Below are 22,928 nucleotides of genomic sequence, written 5' to 3' on the forward strand. Positions count from 1 at the left end.
AAAATCTGAGCGGTAGATCCCGGCTTGCATTTTGACTGAAAGTGATCTTGACTCAAAAAAAGGATGGTGACCGCTGTTCTAGAGTTCTCCCTGTTGACACTACCAACGTTTCCATTTACTGTGATAATTGTGACACGCAATATATTAGCCACTTTCAATGCAACACACCCGAAACAAAACAAACTATGCAACAGATTTTGTTGTAGGCAGAACGCATCGGAGTAGGATTCTATTGCACACGCCCGTACTCTACACAGACCGGTGCGGCATAACCAATCAGAGCTGTAGTAGGCCTGTATGCAAATAGACCATTGCCATATATGGATCTGTGCCATTTACTTTGAACTGGACTGTGTTTACAGCATGAGCGGTCGTGAGTAGATGCGCTTGTTTTGAGATCAAAGTGAGAGCTGCATGTAGCCACGTGTGCACATTTTATTAATATCCTTTGCTAGTTAGTGAGTTATTAGCCCAGTTATAGATCATTTGTTCATATCCTTTGCTAGTTAGTGAGTTATTAGCCCAGTTATAGATCATTTGTTCATATCCTTTGCTAGTTAGTGAGTTATTAGCCCAGTTATAGATCATTTGTAGTCAGCAATAGGGGAGTGACTGCTTCCTACAAGAGCACAAACTGTGTCCATTTCTAGACGTCTTTGAAAAGCCAGTCAGGTAAAGAGCTTTTTTTTCTTCTTAAAGGGGCAGTGTTGTATTAGACAGGCTGCTGCTCTTTAATTATTTGTTACTTTTATTTAGTATTATTTTATATTGTATTTTTGTGTGATTTCTTTTTTGTATTCTTTCTTAAAACTGCATTGTTGGTTAAGGGCTTGTAAGCATTTCACTGTAAGGTCTACACCTGTTGTATTTGGCGCATGTGACAAATAACATTTGATTTGATTATGATCAAATAGCCACAGGAGCCTACTGTTAAATCCCTAACTTAAAGAGGGTACAGCCTCAGTGTTCACAGTAAACACACGCCGGAAGTTGCACAGAATCTGTACAACCTTCAAGTTTTGCTCAGCAGACCTGAAATTTGCTCAGTGCCTAAAAAAATTAGAGGGAACATTGCCCGCCACTAAATCTAACCACTTGACAGAGCAGGGGGCTACACACTGGACACACACACACACACACAAACTGGTCCTGGTATTCCAGATATTGAGGTTGGTTATAGCTGAGGTATAGCTGAGCTCTTGGGCTGAGAAAACTTGAACTTGACCAACGTATACCAGGCTGATGCTCTCTCTAGCTCTGTCTCTCTCTTCTCTCTCAGGTCAAAACATTTTCTCTATATAGTTTCAGTTTGTAGCGGAAATTGCTCAATGATAAAGGCTTTCAACTGTATCGAATGCGCGCTTCCGAGGGAGTTCCATAACGCGGGTATAAACGGTTGGAGCGCGTCCCCGCGCTGCTGTATGCTACGTTTTGTTAGTTAGTGTTGTCAATTTAGCACCTTGTCGCTATATTTAGCGAGTTTTCAGACCCCTTCAGCTACTTTTCAGGCTGCCATTGGGGAGTTTTGCCACCGGTCCGAGAGTTTCTATGGTTTTTATAGTATTTAGCGACTTTTCCCACAAAATTGTGCCGCAAACGAGAGTGGGAGAAGCTGTCTGTACTACGGAAGTTACAGCAACAGCGCACAGGCAGAGAAGCACAAAGCTAGGGGTGTGAGGCGGGAGAGGGGACGAAAACGTAACGTCGGGGACTGGCAGCTGTGCCACAGCAAGGAAAACTGGTGCTGTGACGTCGTCGCGGCAACGGAAAAACGTAATCTAGAGACAAATGAAGTTGGCAACACTGCTGGATGACACGCGGTCCGTCAGAGAGAGAGAGTGTTCGAGCAGGGAATGGTGATGGGGTGTCTGCTTCTCCTTGAGATGGGATTGTACGCCAGTTCTTTCATGTGTGGGATAGTCACGGCAGCTTCTCTCGCTATCACACAGGTAAGAAGAAAGTTATAACTGTGGCTTCTTATGTTAACTTTGCTGACACAGTTGTTGGCATATGTTTTGACTGGCTGTCTGCTTTGGACAAACTTTATGTCGCAGTTGCACAATTTTGCTTTGATTGACTTTCCAAGCCGACATTTCTTTATTGGAATCACCTCATTCCCTCACCCTTTTCCTAACCATAACCTAATTCTCCTAACCTGCTACGAAAAAGTCCCTGCCGGTCATAGCTTTATCGAAGTGCGGTGTTTTTAGGGAATCTCATTCGGTTAAATCACACTTCCTACCAAAAGAAAGTGAAAGTAAATTTTGTTCTCTGAAATGGCAGGTTGAGAGCGCGAGATCTGAAACGGCATTAAACTGTCCAGACTTGTCAAATGACTGTTCAATGCATTCCCCCAAAATAGTGAAACCCATGAAGTACAGGAAAACACTTGTGACTCTGTTCTTTTTTATTTTTTTTATTTCACCTTTATTTTAACCAGGTAAACCAGTTGAGAACAAGTTCTCATTTACAACTGCGACCTGGCCAAGATAAAGCAAAGCAGTGCGATAAAAACAACAACACAGAGTTACATATGGGGTAAAACAAAACAAAGTAAAAAATACAACAGAAATACATATATAGACAGTGTGTGCAAATTTAGCAAGTTATGGAGGTAAGGCAATAAAATAGGCTATAGTGCAAAATAATTACAATTAGTATTAACACTGGAATGATAGATGTGCAAGAGATGATGTGCAAATAGAGATACTGGGGTACAAATGAGCAAAATAAATAACAATATAGGGATGAGGTAGTTGGGCGGGCTAATTTCAGATGGGCTGTGTACAGGTGCAGTGATCAGTAAGGTGCTCTGACAACTGATGCTTAAAGTTAGTGAGGGAGATAAGAGTCTCCAGCTTCAGAGATTTTTGCAATTTGTTCCAGTCATTGGCAGCAGAGAACTGGAAGGAATTGCGGCCAAAGGAGGTGTTGGCTTTGGGGATGACCAGTGAGATATACCCGCTGGAGCGCAGACTACGGGTGGGTGTTGCTATGGTGACCAATGAGCTAAGATAAGGCGGGGATTTGCCTAGCAGTGATTTATAGATGGCCTGGAGCCAGTGGGTTTGGCGACGAATATGTAGTGAGGACCAGCCAACAAGAGCGTACAGGTCACAGTGGTAGGTATTATATGGGGCTTTGGAGACAAAACGGATGGCACTGTGATAGACTACATCCAATTTGCTGAGTAGAGTGTTGGAGGCTATTTTGTAAATGACATCGCCGAAGTCAAGGATCGGTAGGATAGTCAGTTTTACGAGGGCATGTTTGGCAGCATGAGTGAAGGAGGCTTTGTTGCGAAATAGGAAACCGATTCTAGATTTAACTTTGGATTGGAGATTCTTAATGTGAGTCTGGAAGGAGAGTTTACAGTCTAACCAGACACCTAGATATTTGTAGTTGTCCACATACTCTAGGTCAGACCCGTCGAGAGTAGTGATTCTAGTCGGGTGGGCGGGTGCAAGCAGCGTTCGGTTGAAGAGCATGCATTTACTTTTACTAGTGTTTAAGAGCAGTTGGAGGCTACTGAAGGAGTGTTGTATGGAATTGAAGCTCGTTTGGAGGTTTGTTAACACAGTGTCCAATGAAGGGCCAGATGTATACAAAATGGTGTCGTCTGCGTAGAGGTGGATCTGAGAGTCACCAGCAGCAAGAGCGACGTCATTGATATACACAGAGAAAAGAGTCGGCCCAAGAATTGAACCCTGTGGCACCCCCATAGAGACTGCCATAGGTCCAGACAACAGGCCCTCCGATTTGACACATTGATCTCTGTCTGAGAAGTAGTTGGTGAACCAGGCGAGGCAGTCATTTGAGAAACCAAGGCTATTTAGTCTGCCAATAAGAATGCGGTGGTTGACAGAGTCGAAAGCCTTGGCCAGGTCAATGAAAACGGCTGCACAGTACTGTCTATTATCGATCGTTGTTATAATATCGTTTAGGACCTTGAGCGTGGCTGAAGTGCACCCATGACCAGCTCGGAAACCGGATTGCATAGCGGAGAAGGTACGGATTCGAAATGGTCGGTGATCTGTTTGTTGACTTGTCTTTCAAAAACTTTTGAAAGGCAGGGCAGGATGGATATGGGTCTGTAACAGTTTGGATCTAGAGTGTCACCCCCTTTGAAGAGGGGGATGACCGCGGCAGCTTTCCAATCTCTGGGGATCTCAGACGTTACGAAAGAGAGGTTGAACAGGCCAGTAATAGGGGTTGCGACAATTTCGGCGGCTAGTTTTAGAAAGAAAGGGTCCAGATTGTCTAGCCCAGATGATTTGTAGGGGTCCAGATTTTGCAGCTCTTTTAGAACATCAGCGTCTGGATTTGTGTGAAGGAGAAGCGGGGGGCATGGGCAAGTTGCAGCAGAGGGTGCAGAGCTGGTGGCCGGGGTAGTGGTAGCCAGGTGGAAAGCATGGCCAGCCGTAGCAAAATGCTTGTTGAAATTCTCGATTATTGTAGATTTATCGGTGGTGATAGTGTTTCCTAGCCTCAGTGCAGTGGGCAGCTGGGAGGAAGTGCTCTTATTTTCCATGGACTTTACAGTGTCCCAAAACTTTTGGAGTTAGTGCTACAGGATGCAAATTTCTGTTTGCAAAAGTTAGCCTTTGCTTTCCTAACTGCTTGTGTATATTGGTTCCTAACTTCCCTGAAAAGTTGCATATCGCGGGGGCTATTTGATGCTAATGCAGTACGCCACAGGATGTTTTTGTGCTGGTCAAGGGCAGTCAAGTCTGAGGAGAACCAGGGGCTATATCTGTTCTTAGTTCTGTATTTTTTGAATGGGGCATGTCTATTTAAGATTGAGAGGAAATTGCTTTTGAAGAACAACCAGGCATCCTCTACTGACGGAATGAGATCTATATCCATCCTGGATACCTGGGCCAGGTCAATTAGGAAGGCCTGCTCGCTGAAGTGTTTTTGGGAGCGTTTGACAGTGATGAGGGGTGGTCGTTTGACCGCGGACCCGTTACGGACGCAGGCAATAAGGCAGTGATCGCTGAGATCCTGGTTGAAGACAGTGGAGGTGTATTTAGAGGGTAAGTTAGTCAGGATGATATCTATGAGGGTACCCATGTTTACGGATTTAGGGTTGTACCTGGTAGGTTCGTTGATAATTTGTGTGAGATTGAGGGCATCTAGTTTAGATTGTAGGATGGTGTTAAGCATATCCCAATTTAGGTCACCAAGCAGTACGAACTCTGAGGATAAATGGGGGGCAATCAATTCACATATGGTGTCCAGGGCACAGCTGGGGGGCTGAGGGGGTCTGTAGCAAGCGGCAACAGTGAGAGATTTATTTCTGGAAAGGTGGATTTTAGAAGTAGAAGCTCAAACTGTTTGGGCACAGACCTGGATAGTATGATAGAGCTCTGCAGGCTATCTCTACAGTAGATTGCAACTCCACCCCCTTTGGCAGTTCTATCTAGACGGAAAATGTTATAGTTGGGGATGGAAATTTCAGAATTTTTGGTGGCCTTCCTAAGCCAGGATTCAGACACTGCTAGAACATCAGGGTTGGCGGAGTGTGCTAACGCAGTGAATAACTCAAACTTAGGAAGGAGGCTTCTGATATTTATGTGCAGAAAACCAAGACTTTTACGGTTACAGAAGTGAACAAATGATAGCTCCTGGGGAGTAGGAGTGATACTGGGGGCTGCAGGGCCTGGGTTAGCCTCTACATCACCAGAGGAACAGAGGAGGACTAGAATAAGGATACGACTAAAGGCTTTAAGAACTGGTCTTCTAGTGCGTTGGGTACATAGAATAAAGGGGGCAGTTCTCCGGGCGTTGTAGAAAAGATTCAGGGCATTATGTACAGAAAAGGATATGGAAGGATATGAGTACAGTTCAGGTAACCCTAAGCGTTGGGTAACAATGAAAGAGATAGCGTCATTGGAGGCACCGATTGAGCCGGTCTCGGCGTGTATGGGGGGTGGAACAAAGGAACTATATGAGGCAGTTTGAGAGGGACTAGGGGTTCTACAGTGAAATTGTATAATAAGAACTAACCCAAACAGCAATAGGCAAGGCATAATTGACATGGGAGAGAGGCATAAAGCAGTCACATGTGTTATTAGAGAGAGCTAAGACAACAACTGGAAATAGCGATAACGTTTGGGCTAAGACTAAACAGAATAAACAGGACAGGGTACCGTGTAAAGGAACAGTCCAGCAGGCATCAGCTGTGCAGCTGAGTGATCATAAGGTCCAGTGAACAGCAATATGTGAGTCCGAGAGCAGTTCAAATTGGTGCTTCAGCACAGCTAGCAGGGAGCACAGTTGTAGTTTGCGTGTGCTAGCGGGCCGGGGCTGGCAGATGGATCTTCGTGGTCGTCGCAACTGGAAGCCTGATGAAACCACATCAGACTATTTTGTCGGCAAACCAGTCGTGTTGGATCGGGCGGGCTCAGTGTCAACACTAGGAGGTCCCGTCCGGTTGACAGAGAGGTAGATAGCCGGGAGATGGGCCTGAGGCTAGCTCAAGGCTAACTGGTGCTTGCTATAGGGGCAATGGTAATCAGCCAACAACAGGTTGCAGCTAGCTAGCTGGTTGTGATGATCCGGCGCTAGGGTCCAGTGATTCCGGCAGAAAGTCCAATAAGCTCTGGGTCGATAGCACGCTGGGTCGATAGCACGCTGTGCAGACTGGCCGACGAATTGTCCAGGCTAGAGCTAGAGCTGGCTGGTGGATAGTGTAGGCCACGGACAGTGGTGAAGACGCTAACGGTGACTAATAGTAGGTAGCCATTCAGCTTACGGTTCTTGATGAAAGTTATAAAGAAATAATAGAATCCTTTCCACGTTGGGTGAGGCGGGTTGCAGGAAAGTATATTTAGTTAAAGGATGAAAAGTAAAAATTGAGAGATATATACAAAATAGACCAAAAAAAACAAGAAACGGGATGACGATGAAATAAAAGCGACCGCACTTTTGACCAAACAGGGCCAATATGGGGCTTATTAGTTCAACCGACAATTCACAAAGTTTACCCGACAATACAGAGCTGACATCTCTCTCTCACAAACTAGGCCCAGTGTTGCCAACTCCTCATTAAGGAAAGTAGCTATTGGCTGTCCTAAAAGTCGCTAGAAGTCGCTAAATGACGACATCAAATAATTTGCATAATTGGCCCGACAATACAGAGCTGACATCTCTCTCTCACAAACTAGGCCCAGTGTTGCCAATTCCTCATTAAGGAAAGTAGCTATTGGCTGTCCTAAAAGTCGCTAAATGACGTCATCACTCAATTTGCATAATTGGCCATGTGCATGTAATTGTGGTGGACCTATTCGTTACATCCCGCCCTGAATGTAAGCCAGGGCGGGATCAGCCAGCGGTGGCTTCCCCCATGCGTGATTTATTTGCAGTCTGGACGTGGAGGGGTGAACATCTCCTGCTCTGACTGCAGCTGGCCACTGCAGAACCCGCTGCTCGTTGAGAAGAGTAAGAAGGATACATGCTTTCATGTCAGAGTCTCCAATAACACCAGAAAAAGTCGCTAGATTTGTCGCTAGTCGCTTTTTTGAAAATGTGTCGCTAGAGGGGTCTGAAAACTCGCTAAATATAGCGACAAAGTCGCTAAGTTGGCAACACTGACTAGGCCTACTGTAACAGACCAGGAAGTGTAGCTAAAGGTTGTGAGGGGGTCATCACTAGCTTCTGTACCCACAAATTCATAAACCCGGGAATTTCTACAATTTTATTTGCTTTGTCATTTTTTTGTTTGGTATAGGTACAATATTAATGTCGATTTACACTTAGTTTATACCACATGTACCCGTAAGCTGCCACTCAACAAAAATAAATAATGTAAGAAATACATACAGAGAAATTATCATATCGATCACAGGATGTTGTATGTAAATAAAAGAGTAACAGAAAGAGGTGGAAATTTCACTTCTTAAAATTAGATTTTAAACCTAACCTTAAAGGGAAACTTCACCGCTAGACACTATTTGGGGTGTTTTTCCAGTCTTCCTACATAATTATGAGTGATGAGCGGGTGTTTCAGACATAATTACGTACCATAGCTGTGTTTTTGAATTTTCTCGCCGGGAGAGTTCAACCAATGACGCCATTTGTTGATTGAGCATGCTGTCTGATCTAGAATTGAATGGAGTCATGTTTTGTAGAAATTATTGTGGACTTTGTTGTCCAGCCATGACGACAGAAGAGGAATGTCTGTGCTGTAACTAATTAGATCCCGGATAGTTACTGCAGAGGGTCACTGCAGACCCCATGGATCGTGTGTGTGTGTGTGACAGACCATCAAAGTTTCGACGCACATATAAACCTACAAGATCAACTGGCGGCGGCAGCCTAGACCAGCTGGACCAGGAGGGCAAATGACAAACAAGTTAGTTGTTTTGCTGTCGGTAGCTAGCTAGCAATATAAGCTCTCTTTTCACGAGGCAGTGTTGTTAAGCACAGTATAATTTCGTGATCGATTCGGCAATAACAGGGCTTTCAAGTACCACTACAAGCCAAGCTAGTTAAGTTGAGCTAGCTAGCTTTGTTTGCTATACCCAAAATGTACTGTAGCCTGTTATAGCTAGCTAGCCTTAGTGCATCTCATTACGAACAAAACTGGATAAATGTTTTGATGATGACGAAGAGTAAAGGAATGACTTTGGCTTTATGACTCCTATTAAACTTTGCGTAACTATACCTGTGTGTTGTAGCTAGCTAGCTAATGTTGAGTAACTATACCTGTGTGTTGTAGCTAGCTAACGTTGAGTAACTATACCTGTGTTGTAGCTAGCTAACATTGAGTAACTATACCTGTGTGTTGTACCTAGCTAGCTAACGTTGAGTAACTATACCTGTGTGTTGTAGCTAGCTAGCTAACGTTGAGTAACTATACCTGTGTGTTGTAGCTAGCTAGCTAACGTTGAGTAACTATACCTGTGTGTTGTAGCTAGCTAGCTAATGTGTGTCTGTGAGATGTCTCATATTCTGCACTATGCTGATACAGTAGGAATATACATTTACATTTACATTTATGTCATTAAGCAGACGCTCTTATCCAGAGCGACTTACAAATAACCTTATAAACCTTATAGCCAGTGGGATAACCACTTTACAATGTTTATTTATTTATTTTATTTTTTTTGGGGGGACTGTTGGAGTAAAGGGGTGGGGGGTAGAAGGATTACTTTATCCTATCCCAGGTATTCCTTAAAGAGGTGGGGTTTCAAATGTCTCCGGAAGGTGCTGAGTGACTCCGCTGTCCTGGCGTCGTGAGGGAGCTTGTTCCACCATTGGGGTGCCAGAGCAGCGAACAGTTTTGACTGGGCTGAGCGGGAACTATGCTTCCGCAGAGGTAGGGGGGCCAGCAGGCCAGAGGTGGATGAACGCAGTGCCCTCGTTATAGACGGTATACAATGATTGCCCATGAAAGTCTAATAGCGTTTTTTGTCATTCTGTTACAGACAATACCGCCTGGTGGCCTATAGATGCTTTTAGGAATTTGTTCTACGTGTGGAGAAGCTAGGCACAGGACACCGAATCCCTTTGCCTCCGTGTCACGTGTTGTTGGGGCCATTCAAAGCAATTTATCCCCTCACACACTGGACAGTATTTTGGGTATAAAGAAGTTGATGACTCAGGAGATGTGAAAGGTCCATTATAACAATCTCCCCTTGTATCAAAGTGACTCTGAACACCTCACTGCACAACCCAAACACACCATATGAGTATTCCCTTTGTAGAAATTCAGTATTTATTATAGGTGTTTAGTAGTATATTTTATATGTAACCGGTGTGAAATGGCTAGCTAGTTAGCGGTGCGCACTAGTAGCATTTCAATCTGTGACGTCACTCGCTCTGAGACCTTGAAGTAGTTGTTTCCCTTGCTCTGCAAGCGCGGCTTTTGTGGAGCGACGGGTAACAGTGCTTCGAGGGTGACTGTTGTGATGTGTGCAGAGGGTCCCTGGTTCGAGCCCAGGTAGGAGGAGGAGAGGGACGGAAGCAAAACTGTTACACATACACTGAACAAAAATATAAATGCAACAATTTCAATGATTTTACTGAGTTACAGTTCTTATAATGAAATCAGTCAATTGAAATAAATTCATTAGGCCCTAATGATGGATTTCACATGACTGGGCAGGGGCAGAGTCATGGGTGGGCCTGGGAGGGCATAGGCCCACCCACTGGGGAGCCAGGCCCAGCCAATCAGAATGAGTTTTTCCCCACAAAAGGGCTTTATTACAGACAGAAATACCGGGTGGCTGGTCTCAGACTATCCCGCAGGTGAAGAAGCCGGAGGTGGAAGTCCTGGGCTGGTGTAGTTACACGTGGTCTGCAGTTGTGAGGCCGGTTGGACGTACTGCCAAGTTCTCTAAAGCGACATTGGAGGTGGCTTATGGTAGAGAAATGAACATTCAATTCTCTGGCAAAAGCTCTGGTGGACATTCCTGCAGTCAGCATGCCAATTGCACACTCCCTCAACTTGAGACATCTGTGGCATTGTGTTGTGTGACAAAACTGCACATTTTAGAGTGGCCTTTTGTTGTCCCCAGCACAAGGTGCACCTGTGTAATGATCATGCTGTTTAATCAGCTTCTTGATATGCCACACCTGTCAGGTGGATGATTGTCTTGGCAAAGGAGAAATGCTCACTAACAGGGATGTAAACAAATTTGTGCACAAAATTTGAGAGAAACAAGCTTTTTGTGCGTATGGAACATTTCTGCAATCTTTTATTTCAGCTCATGAAACATGGGACCAACACTTTACATGTTGCGTTTATATTTTTGTTTAGTATACAGTGGGGGAAAAAATTATTTAGTCAGCCACCAATTGTGCAAGGCCTGTAATTTTCATCATAGGTACACGTCTTGAATACAAGCCATGTCTACTTTTAATATGCCATTTAGCAGACGCTTTTATCCAAAGCGACTTACAGTCATGTGTGCATACATTTTTACATATGGGTGGTCCCGGGGATCGAACCCACTACCCTGGCGTTACAAGCGCTGTGCTCTACCAATTGAGCTACATTGAGCTACAGAGGACTACTTGTTTGCTATATTGACAGACTACTGTTTTATTGAAACATGTTTACTTGCCAACAAATTAAAGTTTATATGATAAACCAAATCCCTCCATCCTTTGTTTGAGCAGTAAGATTGTACCTAGTTACTTCGAATACATTTCATGAATATCCGAATGAATTGATCCAGAAGTTGAAGTCAATACTTTATTGGTTTCTGATGCACCTGGAATCATTTAGTCACTTGTCAGTACATTTGTAAAAAAAAAAATATATATACAACATTATCAAACACCATTATATACATATGTACAACAGCTAGAAATATCTATACCACAATCCAGTTGTGAGTATACTAGGCATTATATATTATAATACAGCATCAGTCTAACTGTTGTGTTGGCTGAATGTTCCAGGAAGGATCCTGAACGTTCTGGTGAACCTCAGCTTGTTGGCCAATTGCAGCTGGTCTGGCAGAACTCCATGACCTGGCTCTTGCCAGCCCCGTGCGGTCTTTTCCTCCTCAGACTCAGATGATGTTCATCTTGTTCCAGGCTGAAAGCTTTCATCCAATGGGTCTACAGGATCTGTACTACTGGTGTCAAGGTCATCGTCATCATCAGCAGCAGGATTAGTGTGGTCCTCTGTAGCTCAGCTGGTAGAGCACGGCGCTTGTAACGCCAAGGTAGTGGGTTCGATCCCCGGGACCACCCATACACAAAAATGTATGCACGCATGACTGTAAGTCGCTTTGGATAAAAGCGTCTGCTAAATGGCATATTAGTCTGTAGGACACACAGTAGTCAGTGATTAGACTACATCAATACCCACCCCCAACAGACACCACTTAGGTCACCCACACCATCCCCTCCTTACTAATAACTCAGCTTTTCTCCGATTTGACTTCAAGCTTTGCATAAACGATCAACTAAGCGTCCATAATACAGAGAGAACTACAATAGAAGTTGCAGCCTACTTATAAACACACCAACTATGACAAAACACGGACCATGTTTATGCATACCCCATTCATAGAAACGAACTGCTTTAGCGCCTATGGACGATAGTGTCTTCTGACCGGGGGGGGGGGGTTTGTTAAATGCCCCGACGCTTGCTGTAAACATTAACACGCATCTCTTGCAGTACTGTTTTGGAAACATAAGGAACGTATCTTTCATATCTGCGAGAAATCATAAAAAAAAAAGGTTAAATTACTACACACCGTTTTATAGGGTTAGAGTTAGCGTTTACACACGGCCAACTGTTACAGAACTTGTTTCCGGGGGGGAGTTTGTTAAATGCCCCGACGCTTGCTGTAAACATTAACACGCATCTCTTGCAGTACTGTTTTGGAAACATAAGGAACGTATCTTTCATATCTGCGAGAAATCATTAAAAAAAAAGGTTAAATTACTACACACCGTTTTATAGGGTTAGAGTTAGCGTTTACACACGGCCAACTGTTACAGAACTTGTTTCCGGAAAACGGATGGAAGACGCGACCACCTGTGATCTAATTAGCTATCTAGCATTTGCTGAACACCTGTGTGTAAGTGTAACTCGGGAAGTGTTACTGGCTAATTTACATTTTATTTTGCTTTGTAATGTCTAGCCAGGGGATTATGAAGGCTAGCTAGATATTGATTTAGATAAACAAATGTAGTTCGCTAGCTAGTTCGCTATCTAAGTTAGCTACGTTGTGCGTTACCTCTGCTCAGCTTCTTAGTAAGGTAACCAATGAAATTTTACCCCAGCAGCCTGTGCTTGCTTGTAGTTTGCACATCCAGGTACTGAGCACTACACCATGACTAAACTTAACAGTTGTTGTCTACACAAAAATAAATGGTTCTTCGCAAGCTGATTTTTCTATGAATGAGTTGCTGGTCCAGTTAGTAACATTAGCTACCTGCTGACAACCATTCTCAAATGGATCCACCTCGACAGGGGGTGTACTACATCCTGAAATCGCTATGCATTCTGGATATTTTTGATTTGCTTACAACCAGGAAATGTAGATGGCCTGTTTCTACTGCTGAGATGCAGAAGCTGTCGTATTTGTGTGTAGTGAGGAAATTCAATAATTTTTTTTATACACATTATATGTTAATAACATTAATGGACATGTACAGTGAAAGAGCATCTGTGAAATGTGTCTTTAACCCCACTGCTAACCTTATGCCAAACTTTAAATTAAGACTAGAAAGCACATTTTTGTAGGCAATTTTGACTGTGGCAGTGGAATTTATTTGGGAACTCAACTTACCGTTGAGAGTTAGAATAGTAGAATACACAAGGTGCAGTTTCGAAATTTGGTAGTGCATCAGCAGTTTCTGTTATGTCAGTCAATTAGCCATGTGTAGTGTATTAAGATTATGACTTTCTTAATGGGTTTAAGTGGAACCTTTGAGGATGTTTATTTTAGTATCAAGAGGGAATGTTTTAGTGTAACGCCACATACAACAGACAGGAAGTGTGTGTTGTAGACAGGGGATTGGACAGTAGAGGGAGCCACCCACATCTTGGGAAGATTATATATACTGGGTAAAAAGCGAAGAAGAGGTGAGAGCGGCCATTGCAATTCGGGGGATGCCGTTCTCCGGGTGATCTTGACACCTGTAACTCATGCTGAAAGCTTGTGATATGAATAAACTTATGATCAAGGTTCAGTATGAGCGGACTCCTTTGTTTATCAGCAATAATTGGCAGCATTTACTCGATACTACACATGTCAGCTGAATTTTTTTAGATTGCTAAATTAGTTTACGGCCAGCTATCTAAACTAATTATCATGGTCGAATTACCGGCAGGGGGGGGGCCCCCATTGATTTTGTTAGTCTCACTCAGATATCATATTAAAACTTAATGATGATTTCACATTTTTTTTGTGGCCCCCACCCCCATTAAAGATGCCCATCACTGAACTATAGTAATGTGGAACTAAAATCCACAAGCTTGATACAGTCTTTTTATTATGTGACCTGGCCGCAGTCTCTTCGTGTCCAAATTATAAACTGTGCACGTTATTAGAGTCAGACGAGTGAGAGGCCAGAGAGAGAAAGTTGGGCCAGTGTGTGTGGCCATTTATACCCAAAGATTTCAGTTTGTTTTGAACTTTTGACTGCTAATAAACTTGAACTTGACAAACGCTGATGCTCTCTCTCCAGGGTAGTTTCGGGGGTCTCTGTATGCTGTATGGAACGGTGAACCACAACTTGTCGTCGCACTCCATATTGGTCCAGACCTCCAGCGCACCCTCTCTCTGTTCCTTTGTCTCTTCTATCTCAGTGTGTGTAGCAGTGTTCAGTTTCTTGATATCACTGTTCTGGATATGTACATGCTTCCTGACTCAAGACTGTAACAGGTGAGTGTGTATGGGGGAGGGGGGTTTGTGTGTGTCGGGGGGGATTGCGTGTATGTGTATGGAGGGGGGACGGGGTTGTGTGTGTGTGTGTGTGTGTGTGTGTGTGTGTGTACATACGTTATTTTACATGACTCAATGATAGGTGTGACACAACTTATTGTATGTCCTATGAGACTTTCTGGGGGGGGGTGCATGTCATGCCGAGACGTTGTGAGATCAGCAATGTAACTTAACCTCATGACATATGACTGAATCTGACCGTGTGTGTGTGTGTCATGCCAATATGTTTACATTTTGAAACCATTCTATGCATAATGCAACATTTCGCGATGTCTATCTAACCTGTGTGTGTGTGTTTCCAGAACACGTCTGGGGCTGAACGTGACCCTGGTGTTGTGTGGCGTGTTCCTCTTCTTCCTCCTGGTGACGGGGTGTGTGTTGAAGATGGGAAGAGACTCTCTGTGTGACTCTGTCCTACACACTGTCCCCAACATCACCAGGTATGATACACATCTAGCTAAACTTCGGCAGTAGCTTTTCTTCATATCAAATGTGTGATTACTCCTACCAATACGAGTAGAGTCAAATCCCAAAATAAATCAAATCTGTTATTTCTCAACTTTACTGTGAAACTTAATTACAAGCCTTTTCCCAACAATGCAGAGTTAAAAATTAAGAAAAATAGGAAATAGTAACACAATACAATAACGAGGCTATATACAGTGGGGGAAAAAAGTATTTAGTCAGCCACCAATTGTGCAAGTTCTCCCACTTAAAAAGATGAGAGATGCCTGTAATTTTCATCATAGGTACACGTCAACTATGACAGACAAATTGAGGAAAAAAAATCCAGAAAATCACATTGTAGGATTTTTTATGAATTTATTTGCAAATTATGGTGGAAAATAAGTATTTGGTCACCTACAAACAAGCAAGATTTCTGGCTCTCACAGACCTGTAACAACTTCTTTAAGAGGCTCCTCTGTCCTCCACTCGTTACCTGTATTACTGGCACCTGTTTGAACTTGTTATCAGTATAAAAGACACCTGTCCACAACCTCAAACAGTCACACTCCAAACTCCACTATGGCCAAGACCAAAGAGCTGTCAAAGGACACCAGAAACAAAATTGTAGACCTGCACCAGGCTGGGAAGACTGAATCTGCAATAGGTAAGCAGCTTGGTTTGAAGAAATCAACTGTGGGAGCAATTATTAGGAAATGGAAGACATACAAGACCACTGATAATCTCCCTCGATCTGGGGCTCCACGCAAGATCTCACCCCGTGGGGTCAAAATGATCACAAGAACGGTGAGCAAAAATCCCAGAACCACACGGGGGGGACCTAGTGAATGACCTGCAGAGAGCTGGGACCAAAGTAACAAAGCCTACCATCAGTAACACACTACGCCGCCAGGGACTCAAATCCTGCAGTGCAAGACGTGTCCCCCTGCTTAAGCCAGTACATGTCCAGGCCCGTCTGAAGTGCATTTGGATGATCCAGAAGAGGATTGGGAGAATGTCATATGGTCAGATGAAACCAAAATATTACTTTTTGGTAAAAACTCAACTCGTCATGTTTGGAGGACAAAGAATGCTGAGTTGCATCCAAAGAACACCATACCTACTGTGAAGCATGGGGGTGGAAACATCATGCTTTGGGGCTGTTTTTCTGCAAAGGGACCAGGACGACTGATCCGTGTAAAGGAAAGAATGAATGGGGCCATGTATCGTGAGATTTTGAGTGAAAACCTCCTTCCATCAGCAAGGGCATTGAAGATGAAATGTGGCTGAGTCTTTCAGCATGACAATGATCCCAAACACACCGCCCGGGCAACGAAGGAGTGGCTTCGTAAGAAGCATTTCAAGGTCCTGGAGTGGCCTAGCCAGTCTCCAGATCTCAACCCCATAGAAAATCTTTGGAGGGAGTTGAAAGTCCGTGTTGCCCAGCGACAGCCTCAAAACATCACCGCTCTAGAGGAGATCTGCATGGAGGAATGGGCCAAAATACCAGAAACAGTGTGTGAAAACCTTGTGAAGACTTACAGAAAACGTTTGACCTGTGTCATTGCCAACAAAGTGTATATAACAAAGTATTGAGAAACTTTTGTTATTGACCAAATACTTATTTTCCACCATCATTTGCCAATAAATTCATAAAAAATCCTACAATGTGATTTTCTGGATAATTTTTTCTCATTTTGTCTGTCATAGTTGACGTGTACCTATGATGAAAATTACAGGCCTCTCTCATCTTTTTAAGTGGGAGAACTTGCACAATTGGTGGCTGACCAAATACTTTTTTTCCCCACTGTACAAGGAGTAGCAGTACTGGGTCAATGTGCAGGGGTACCAGGTAGTAATAATAATAATATGCCATTTAGCAGACGCTTTTATCCAAAGCGACTTACAGTCATGCGTGCATACATTTTTTTTGTGTATGGGTGGTCCCGGGGATTGAACCCACTACCTTGGCATTACAAGCGCCGTGCTCTACCAGTTGAGCTACAGAGGACCACAGTAAAGAGGCTATATACAAGGAGTAGCAGTACTGAGTCAATGTGCAGGGGTACCAGGTAGTAATGAGGCTATATACAAGAAGGACCGGTACTGAGTCAATGTGCAGGGGTACCAGGTAGTAATGAGGCTATATACAAGAAGGACCGGTACTGAGTCAATGTGCAGGGGTACCAGGTAGTAATGAGGCTATATACAAGAAGGACCGGTACTGAGTCAATGTGCAGGGGTACCAGGTAGTAACGAGGCTATATACAAGGAGTAGCAGTACTGAGTCAATGTGCAGGTGTACCAGGTAGTAATGAGGCTATATACAAGAAGGACCGGTACTGAGTCAATGTGCAGGGGTACCAGGTAGTAACGAGGCTATATACAAGGAGTAGCAGTACTGAGTCAATGTGCAGGGGTACCAGGTAGTAACGAGGCTATATACAAGGAGTAGCAGTACTGAGTCAATGTGCAGGTGTACCAGGTAGTAATGAGGCTATATACAAGAAGGACCGGTACTGAGTCAATGTGCAGGGGTACCAGGTAGTAACGAGGCTATATACAAGGAGTAGCAGTACTGAGTCAATGTGCAGGTGTACCAGGTAGTAATGAGGCTATATACAAGAAGGACCGGTACTGAGTCAATGTGCAGGGGTACCAGGTAGTAATGAGGCTATATACAAGAAGGACCGGTACTGAGTCAATGTGCAGGGGTACCAGGTAGTAACGAGGCTATATACAAGGAGTAGCAGTACTGAGTCAATGTGCAGGGGTACCAGGTAGTAACGAGGCTATATACAAGGAGTAGCAGTACTGAGTCAATGTGCAGGGGTACCAGGTAGTAACGAGGCTATATACAAGGAGTAGCAGTACTGAGTCAATGTGCAGGGGTACCAGGTAGTAACGAGGCTATATACAAGGAGTAGCAGTACTGAGTCAATGTGCAGGTGTACCAGGTAGTAATGAGGCTATATACAAGAAGGACCGGTACTGAGTCAATGTGCAGGGGTACCAGGTAGTAACGAGGCTATATACAAGGAGTAGCAGTACTGAGTCAATGTGCAGGGGTACCAGGTAGTAACGAGGCTATATACAAGGAGTAGCAGTACTGAGTCAATGTGCAGGTGTACCAGGTAGTAATGAGGCTATATACAAGAAGGACCGTACTGAGTCAATGTGCAGGGGTACCAGGTAGTAACGAGGCTATATACAAGGAGTAGCAGTACTGAGTCAATGTGCAGGTGTACCAGGTAGTAATGAGGCTATATACAAGAAGGACCGGTACTGAGTCAATGTGCAGGGGTACCAGGTAGTAATGAGGCTATATACAAGAAGGACCCGGTACTGAGTCAATGTGCAGGGGTACCAGGTAGTAACGAGGCTATATACAAGGAGTAGCAGTACTGAGTCAATGTGCAGGGGTACCAGGTAGTAACGAGGCTATATACAAGGAGTAGCAGTACTGAGTCAATGTGCAGGGGTACCAGGTAGTAACGAGGCTATATACAAGGAGTAGCAGTACTGAGTCAATGTGCAGGGGTACCAGGTAGTAACGAGGCTATATACAAGGAGTAGCAGTACTGAGTCAATGTGCAGGGGTACCAGGTAGTAACGAGGCTATATACAAGAAGGACCGGTACTGAGTCAATGTGCAGGGGTACCAGGTAGTAATGAGGTAATATAGACTCCTCTTTTCTTTAGATGTCATGTTTTCTGAATTGTGTGGCCAGTAGTTTGTAAACTGTGTAAACATTCCTATAGAAAATGAATGAATTCTGGATTTACTCCCTCCATCTAGATGTGAAGAGGCTCAGTCTAGGACCTGGATCAGTCCTTACACTGGAACACAGTTCTACACTGGACTATACAACGCTGGGGTCAGTATTAACACAGACAGTTCTACACTGGACTATACAGGGCTGGGGTCAGTTAACACACAGACAGTTCTACACTGGACTATACAGGGCTGGGGTCAGTTAACACACAGACAGTTCTACACTGGACTATACAGGGCTGAGGTCAGTTAACACACAGACAGTTCTACACTGGACTATACAGGGCTGGGGTCAGTATTAACAGAAAGTTATCAGACGTCAGGTCTCATTAACAGGGACTATTATTTGCTTATACTCTCCTTCTCTCCCTCCTTCTTCTTCTCTCCCTCCTTCCTCTTCTTCTTCTCTCCCTCCTTCCTCTTCTTCTCTCCCTCCTTCTTCTTCTTCTCTCCCTCTTTCCTCTTCTTCTCTCCCTCCTTCCTCTTCTTCTTCTCTCACTAATTCCTCTTCTTCTTCTCTCCCTCCTTCCTCTTCTTCTTCTCTCACTAATTCCTCTTCTTCTTCTCTCCCTCCTTCCTCTTCTTCTCTCCCTCCTTCCTCTTCTTCTTCTCTCCCTCCTTCCTCTTCTTCTTCTCTCCCTCCCTCCGTCCTCTTCTTCTTCTCTCCCTCCCTCCTTCATCTTCTTCTCTCCCTCCTTCCTCTTCTTCTTCTTCTCTCCCTCTTTCCTCTTCTTCTTCTCTCCCTCCTTCTTCTTCTCTCACTCATTCCTCTTCTTCTTCTCTCACTCATTCCTCTTCTTCTTCTCTCACTCATTCCTCTTCTTCTTCTCACTCCTTCCTCTTCTCTCCCTCCTTCCTCCTCTTCTTCTCTCCCTCCTTCCTCTTCTTCTCTCCCTCCTTCCTCCTCTTCTTCTCGCCCTCCTTCCTCTTCTTCTTCTCTCCCTCCTTCCTCCTCTTCTTCTCTCCCTCGTTCCTCTTCTTCTTCTCTCCCTCCTTCCTCTTCTTCTTCTCTCCCTCCCTCCGTCCTCTTCTTCTTCTCTCACTCATTCCTCTTCTTCTTCTCTCACTCATTCCTCTTCTTCTTCTCTCACTCATTCCTCTTCTTCTTCTCCCTCCTTCCTCTTCTTCTCTCCCTCCTTCCTCCTCTTCTTCTCTCCCTCCTTCCTCTTCTTCTCTCCCTCCTTCCTCCTCTTCTTCTCGCCCTCCTTCCTCTTCTTCTTCTCTCCCTCCTTCCTCCTCTTCTTCTTCTCTCCCTCGTTCCTCTTCTTCTTCTCTCCCTCCTTCCTCTTCTTCTTCTCTCCCTCCCTCCGTCCACTTCTTCTTCTCTCCCTCCTTCCTCTTCTTCTTCTCTCACTCATTCCTCTCCTTCTCTCTCCAGACGGCGGTGTGGGTGAACTTATTTTTATGGATTCTGATTGGCATGCTGGTGGTGATCCAGAGCGGTTACGGGTCAGATTTCGGAATGATGGCGGACGACAATTTACCCACGCCCTCTGAGACAGAATATATTTTCCACACAGACACACACATGGGGACACACACACACACACGTACTCCTCACTGTCTGACCTGTTCGAGGATGAATGAACCTTACCCTGTATGTGTGTTTCCAGGGAGAGTGTGTGTTTCCAGAGAGAGAGAGTGTTATGATGAGTTTCTGGTATTGAGAAGTTCAAGATGCAAGAATTTACTTAGACATTCTGTGGAGATTTTATTTTTTATTGGTTCACGAACGCCCGTGGGTTCATCTAACAAACGGACATAGCTCTGCTCTTTGTCACTTGAACTGCCCACACACACAAATCTCACAGCTTTTATACTCTTGGTTATCCTTCCTTTCACATACCTCTGGCCATCGTCAATGAGCACTCCCATTCTTTGATGTTATTACTCTTTACCCCATCATGCTATCCTAAACATCAGTAATCTCCTTTGACATAAGGAATGTAGACTCAGTGGACCCAAGTCAATTATCCCCCTAACTCTTCCCTGGTCCACACAATACTATGACATGACATCATGTGGTCCTCTGTAGCTCAGCTGGTAGAGCACGGCGCTTGTAACGCCATGGTAGTGGGTTCGATCCCCGGGACCACCCATACACAAAAATGTATGCACGCACGACTGTAAGTCGCTTTGGATAAAAGCGTCTGCTAAATGGCATATTATTATTATTATTATTATTATTATTATTACAGAGAGAGAGAGAGTCCTCTCACACTGTTCCTGGGGTCGGTGTATATGTGTACTTCAGTTTGAGTACTGCAGCCCAGTGAAGCACAGATGGTCTAACTATCTCTCTCTGCACTGGAATATAGGATATTACACATATGGTAACATGTAGTGTCACTGTAGCTTTCACCTTGTTTTGAAACAGTTTCACTGAGAACAAGTCATTTACCTTTTGCTAAAAGCTGTTATTATACGTTTCTCTGGGGTCCCTCCATCCGCAGTATTTTCTCTTTCTGTATTTAGGGAGAGAGGTGTGTGACTGGCTGACAGGAACATCAATTGTCTCAGATAATATCTGTGTGTGTGTGTCCCATTCAGGACCACAGCCCAAACCAAGGCTACTGCACCACAGTCAGCATTCAGCAATGTCACACTGTCCTACGCAAACACACACTTTAAAATGCCTTCCTGACTACTAAGAAACTAAGCAACCGTTTTCTTACTGCAATTATTTGTACTTTTTTATTTTATGAATATTGAAAAGCAAAAATTTGTATTTTGATTTGAATGAATTATTGTTTCTCTTTTTACAGAATTTTATAAAACAGTTATCGACCAATAAAGATGCATTTGTGTGTCAGTCTTTCCTTTTCGTTCTATAGAATGTTACTGCATGGGTTGGGCAACAGTACTGCTGTAGAGTTCAAGGGGGTGCAGGCTTTTGTTCCAGCACTGCACTAACACACACACCAGGAGTTTGACTGGACAGATTGGGAACCATACTGTGTAGACAGCTGCGGAGGGAGAGAGGAGGTTGAGAGAGACGTGATAGAACCAGAGCAGAAAGGAGAGAGCACAGATGGAAGACAGGATCCAGAGATGCCAGTTTGACTAACTGGCTAATCTCTACGAAATGACAGATAGGCTACTGTAGGCCAGCCAGATGTCCTCCTAGTGTTTCTTTTCAACGCTAGACTACTGTAGGCCAGCCAGATGTCCTCCTAGTGTTTCTTTTCAACGCTAGACTACTGTAGGCCAGCCAGATGTCCTCCTAGTGTTTCTTTTCAACGCTAGACTACTGTAGGCCAGCCAGATGTCTCTGGCTGTGTTCGAATACCCATACTGTATACTACATACTATAAATTCATTTTAGTATACTGTAAACGAACGGTATCGTTTCAGTTGAGCGTACTAGCTAAGCCTGTCTACCGGAAGTTGATGCTGTTGCTATGCAACCTCTTGCTAGCTTGTTAGCATAACAAATGACTAGCTAGACGTTTTACGAGTTCGGGTGTGTTCGTAAATTCAATCTGGAGTGCCAGCTGAGCGCTCGTAAATCCAGCGCGTTGTCAGATTGTCCGGTCGTAAATCCAGAGCGTACACTGGCACTGGACGCTCTGGCCGAGGAGTAGGGTTGATCCGAGCGTTCAACGGCAGTCAAGCACCCAAGCTAACTGGATAACGTTGGCTAGCGACTTCCAGACACAAATGAGAGAACATCTCACTCTGACCATTTTACTCGCCCTAGCAGAGCTGGTTAGGCTGTTTTCATGTTATCCAGAGCGTTGGTGACTGTAACTGTGCTGCTGGCAACAATTTAATTACGCATTTTTTTGCTGACGTTTACTGACACCGGCCATATTCAACGGGTGTTGAGTGTTCGTAAATTCATCAGTTATTCTGCGCGAAAAGTGCTCTGAAATCGGACTAGATAGCCAGAATTAACAATGTCCATTGAAACGCACAACGACTATACCACTTAGCTAAGAATGATGTGAATAATCAAGTCAATAAACGTTGGGTAGTTAGTTAGATAGCAGATAGTTAATCTACTGTCTGGCAAGTTCGATGTATTAGTAGCCAACTAACGTTAGGTAACTAGCTAACATACCGCTGTAGCATGATATGCTGTTCGTAAGGATAGCGTAGCTAACAAATTGTCAGCCAATATAACGTGTAACGTAACTTATTTGAAAAGTAATTACTTTATTTCATTGCTCAACATTTTCTTCTTCTTCTTCAGTGGGGTTTATCATCGGTTGGCATCCAACGTTATGGCGCATTACCGCCACCTACTGTACTGGAGTGTGGCCCAGAGACAGGGAAAAACTAAATCCTAC

At 44.1% G+C, this 22,928-nt stretch overlaps 1 protein-coding gene across 2 annotated transcripts; it reads left to right on the top strand.

Moving 5' to 3' along the window:
* Positions 1–1,398: 1,398 nt before the first annotated feature.
* Positions 1,399–20,708, top strand: LOC121554337 (transmembrane protein 179B-like). Of its 2 annotated transcripts, none has more exons than XM_041867857.2 (5): positions 1,399–1,949; positions 14,161–14,357; positions 14,720–14,857; positions 18,661–18,739; positions 20,015–20,708. In XM_041867857.2, the coding sequence occupies exons 1-5, from the start codon at positions 1,854–1,856 to the stop codon at positions 20,399–20,401; spliced, it is 897 nt and encodes a 298-aa protein (XP_041723791.2). In that variant the 5' UTR covers positions 1,399–1,853; the 3' UTR covers positions 20,402–20,708. The 2 variants fall into 2 exon arrangements, with proteins under 2 accessions (XP_041723791.2, XP_041723792.2); XM_041867858.2 differs by lacking the exon at positions 1,399–1,949 and adding an exon at positions 8,027–8,356.
* Positions 20,709–22,928: the final 2,220 nt, after the last annotated feature.

The sequence above is a fragment of the Coregonus clupeaformis genome, chromosome 39 (genome assembly GCF_020615455.1).
Source record: "Coregonus clupeaformis isolate EN_2021a chromosome 39, ASM2061545v1, whole genome shotgun sequence".
In the NCBI taxonomy this organism is placed as follows: Eukaryota; Metazoa; Chordata; class Actinopteri; order Salmoniformes; family Salmonidae; genus Coregonus; species Coregonus clupeaformis.

Coding starts and splice junctions, on each gene's coding strand:
- LOC121554337 (XM_041867857.2), top strand. CDS start 1,854: ATGGTGATGGGGTGTCTGCTTCTCCTTGAGATGGGATTGTACGCCAGT. Junction 1,950..14,160: donor CTTCTCTCGCTATCACACAG/GTAAGAAGAAAG, acceptor CTCTCTCTCCAG/GGTAGTTTCGGGGGTCTCTG. Junction 14,858..18,660: donor ACTGTCCCCAACATCACCAG/GTATGATACACA, acceptor CCCTCCATCTAG/ATGTGAAGAGGCTCAGTCTA.